This window comes from Centruroides sculpturatus, unplaced genomic scaffold (assembly GCF_000671375.1).
Source record: "Centruroides sculpturatus isolate CEXI.00-Female unplaced genomic scaffold, Cexi_2.0 scaffold2506, whole genome shotgun sequence".
NCBI lineage: Eukaryota > Metazoa > Arthropoda > Arachnida > Scorpiones > Buthidae > Centruroides > Centruroides sculpturatus.
This window is the reverse complement of record NW_019386720.1, coordinates 25,174-30,055: the sequence shown is the minus strand read 5'-3', so window position 1 is coordinate 30,055 and position 4,882 is coordinate 25,174. Positions and strand designations below refer to the sequence as shown.

Genomic DNA, 4,882 nt, shown 5'->3' with positions numbered 1-4,882 from the left:
GTCACTGAAAAACACACGTTCTGGACATGGCTTCGTCCTTGTAAGTCTCACGGATTATATCAAAAGTCTCCATAGCGGATTTGTTGAATTTAATGTAAAATTTGATGGCAAAATGCTGCTCAATTGTTCACTGCATCTTGACTCTCGATGTGAGTACTAAACGTATTTTCACTTTAGGCACAATCTACACACTCCAAAGGCTCAGAAACATCTGAAGCCTGGTCTGGTAGCTTACGTGACATCCCCATCATCAATTCTGCTAATAGAGACCGCCCTGCACCCCTTCCAATTGGCAGGAAAAACCAGTCTCGATACTTATCGGACAAACCCTGTATTTTTGTTTACTCTTACTGCTTAACATACTTCTTAACATCTGTAAAATGATTTTAGTTTGTAAATCATCTGTGATTCAGAAAAAAATTTTTAAATATATTTGGTGCATAATAATAATAATAATAATGCTTTAAAATTAGAAAAATGTTTAGTTCAAAACACTCTATCTCATGTTGCATTTAAATGATGATAGTAATTGGAGAAGCCTCAAATATTTAAGTGGAAGATAGAAGAGTTTTTAAGTTTTAGTTAAGATTTTATTTAGATTGTGTCTAAATTTTTTCTTATTTTTAAAAAGTTTATCTAATTATGAAGTGAAAAAATATAGATTAAATATCTATCAACTAATAAACTATGTAAATTAAATAAATTGTGTAAAATTATATTTTAATTTACTAAAATCAGTTTGGATGTTTTCAGTTGTTTCGTGTAAATCATTGCCCAGAAATTGCATATCTAATAAAAGTGAATGATTTTGGCTAAATACCACAAGGTATGTACATTAACCTCATAGAATTTTAATTATATTTTGACTATTTTCATTATTAAATTTTTATGATTATTGCAGCTGTAATTTTATAAATGTTTGAAACTGGCAATAATATTTATTTATACTAATATTTAACAAAAGATGATGATTATTTATATATTTTATCAGGATTAAAAGTTCAAGAAGTGATCAATTTGTGTTGCATGTCGGTTTATAGAATGCAATACAAGTTGAATGTTTGCTCGAACTGAAATCCACATGTAACTTATAACATAAATCAAGCATTTATGTATTTATTCTATTTACTGTAATATACTACTGATTTTTTAATTCTTTCCTGAGGATGATGGATATGAGAACTTTGAAAGCATTAGTAAAACTTGTGTTTTAATTTTGTTTTATTATATTTGTTAACATTGATAGAGTTAGTTGTCATTTATAATCTTTGTGCTGTTGAACGTCATCAGTTTCTATTTAAACTGATATTTTGTAGTGACACAAATCTGTATGTATTTGTGTGTCTACAAAATGTTTAGCTGAAATGAATTTCATATTAAAGATTTATTTAGATTTATCTTCATTAGTATTATATTTTATATTATTTATAGCATTAAAAAAGGCAAAAGTATTATATAATGTCTTCACATCATAGTATCAATTTTGCATGATTTTATTATCTGTCAGTTTAAATGTGTTGATGTGAAATATGTAGCAGTTGAGAAGTTGTTTTTCTTATTACTGATTATTAGGAACCAGATTTTTGTGTAAAATCATTTTTTTTTTCTTGAAAGATATTTCATGTAATAAGTATAAAAAACAAATTTTTGGTGTTTTAGGACCAGTAGGAGTTATAAAAGCATATAAAAGCCTATTTGAAAGGATAGAGCATATTTCTCACATTTTTCCATAACAACATAATTTTGAAATAAATTATATCAAAAATATAGAAAATATTTTATAAATGGTTTTTGTGCTAATTTTAAATTTGAAATTGAAAGTGACTCTATAACTTCACAGTCAATTTGCTGTTTTTACTTATATTGTAATTTGCATTATTATTAGTACATATTTATAGTTACTTTTATTACAGTTACTATAGTTTTCTGCCTACTAGTAAAATTTGTGTTTTGCATTGTAGACAGATTCCTTAAGCTTATATTATGGTTAAACCAAAGCCATGCTTACCAGCTAAATATAGGGCATATGTGGCTTAATCTGAGTGAATATTTTCCACATATAATTAGGTTCTATATTTACCCAGTAACAAGACCATTTTGTGTGAGAAACAGTCACAAGCTTTTTATCTGGCATCATTACACTGAAAAGGTAGGAAAAGAATTTTAAATGCTGACAGAAATAAATCAAAGTTACCATTTTTAACAGATTTATATGCTACTGTGATTAGTGCTGATATCTCTTCGTAAACTAAAGAACAAATAAATTAAAGTATTCCTACAGAAATGCCGTGCAAAAAAAATCATGCCTGGTGAATTGACTTTAAGGAAGGATAACTTGTCAGAGATGTTTGAGGAGTGCATTGAGTCAGTTCAAGACAGGCTCAAAGGAGAAAAATATTTGGTTAAGTGTTGATGAAATCACAATTTATATATGTTTATTTTTGTAGTTTTAATGATTTGTTTATCTTGTAAGATTTCATTTAACATTCATAGATCTTCCTTTTACAATTCTGTCCCAAATTTCAATTTCCATCTGACCATCATTAGTAACCTTTGTTCCTAAATATTTAAATTCATCACATTCTTTAATCAATTCAATTTTTTCATTTTCCTCCCAAACTAAATCACGTATGTCTCCAGTTCCAATTACCATATAATTAGTTTTCTCCATATTTATATTTAGTCCCCAGTTATTGTATTCTTCTTTCAGCTTTCTTGTCATATATGTTAAATCATCATAATCATCAGCTATAACTAATTGATCATCTGCAAATAATAATGTATATACAGTATTATCACTGACCATTAGACCCATACCACTACATTTTCTCTTCCATATTTCCATAGCCATTTGAATATAAATTTTAAATAATGTTGGGGAAATACAGCAACTTTGGCATAAACCTTTAGTGACCAGAAATCCTTCAGATAATGTTGTTGCTATTTTAATTTTTTAATATTATTTACTAGTAGCCTGGGACGCCCCCTAGTGGGCGTTATTTACAAATTGCCATTACCCGTTGAATAGGTTAATAGATATTAAAATATTACCTTATATTACCTTAACTATTTCAATACTTACGGTCTTACGTAGTGATTCAAACCTATCCAGTTTTTTGTTATTCACCCCCTAGTGAACATTACATGCATTCCGTGACAATAATAAATTCCTATTACAAATATACTGAATTATTTATATTGTTATATTGACCAAATAATAATTTATTGGCCAAATGAATAATAATAATTNATTCGCCTCCTAGTGAACATTACAGGCATTCCGTGACAATAATAAATTCCTATTACAAATATACTGAATTATTTATATTGTTATATTGACCAAATAATAATTTATTGGCCAAATGAATAATAATAATTTATATTGTTAATTTAAATAATAATTAAAATTGTTAATTTAATTTGAATGTTTGAAATATGACACACGATAGGGGCGCCTCTAGTGTCCGTTATCAAACGGTTACAGGACGGACAGACGGATACCTGTTGAATGGGTTATATATATAGATTAGCAAGGTTGAGGCCGAAGTTTTAAACGTGAAAATGTGTACGTCAGATGTTCAGCGCCACTTTCCTGTAAGCCTAGAAGTTTGACAATGGTGTTTGGATAATTGGTGGAATCATGCTTGACATTCCAAATGCCATTGTCAAACTCTAGGCTTACAGGAAGGCGGTGCTGAATGTCCGATGTACACGTTTTCGCGTTTAAAATTTCAGCCTCAACCTTGCTATTATTTTCCTGTTTATTGTTGTATTATCTAATACTTGCCATAATTTTTTAATTGGTATACTATCGTATGTCTTTTCTAAGTCAAATAATAAATATGGAGTTTGATTTTTAGCAACTTTTTTCTCAGTTATTTGTCTAACACAAAATATGATCAAGTGTGGATCTTCCACTCCTAAAACCTGCTTGTTCCTCATTTTCCGTGTCTTTGTATTACTCTTCTAGATAATGTTTTAATAATTTTCCATATAACCTGCTGAATGTACTGTACATGTAACAGTAATACCTCTGTAATTTTTACTCTCTTCTTTTTTACCGTTTTTATGTATTGGTGACAGATATCCAACTTTCCAATCTTGTCGGTTAACTTCTTCATTTATACATTGTTCATTAAATTTTTGCAAATTCTAAATAATCTATCAGATCCACGCTTAATTAGCTCTACTGGTGCTAATTAAATCTTTAAAAATAGCTCTGCTGCTGCTAATTAAATCTTTAAAAATAGCTCTGCTGCTGCTAATTAAATCTTTAAAAATAATAAAGCTAGTGGCACCAATGACACTAGCTTTATTATTTTTAAAGATTTAATTATACTTTTGAAAAGTTCCATATCTATCTGAATATAGTCATCTTTCATATTGTCTTGTATGTCTCAATTCTCTGTGTTGTAAAAATTAAATCCGTTCAATTTGTGCAATAAAGTCTTAATTTTCTAGCTGGAAGTGCTGTGAGACTGTCAACCAAACTGATTTTTGGATTAAAGTGACTAACTATATATGTAGTACGATCCAAAAGTTTGGGGACTTGGCTTAAAATTCCTTACCTTAAAAAGTTTATATTGCCGATGCATATTGACTTTTAAAGTAATCACCTTGGGCAACAATACACTTGCCAGCATTCGTATAACTTCTGGAAGCCATTTTTTGAAACCTCCCGTAAGGCCTCCTGCAATGCTGCTCTCACCTCATCTGATGACACAAAATGGTGTCCCTGCAAATGCTTTTTCATTGATGGAAACAAATAAAAATCACACGGAGCTAAGTCCGGTGAATAGGCGGGGTGTGCCTCGCCTATCCACCGGATTTAGCCCTGTGTGATTTTTATTTGTTTCCATCAATGAAAAAGCATTTGCAGGGA

General features: G+C 29.6%; 1 protein-coding gene across 1 annotated transcript in view; it reads left to right on the top strand.

Moving 5' to 3' along the window:
* The first annotated feature begins 3,561 nt into the window (after nt 1–3,561).
* The window catches only part of LOC111615660 (zinc finger protein OZF-like), a 2,731-nt gene continuing 1,410 nt past the window's right edge, over nt 3,562–4,882 (top strand). Inside the window, exon 1 of the mRNA XM_023357093.1 lies at nt 3,562–3,565. Within this exon, the coding sequence (XP_023212861.1) occupies nt 3,562–3,565 (4 nt within the window). The remainder of the gene's footprint in view (nt 3,566–4,882) is intronic.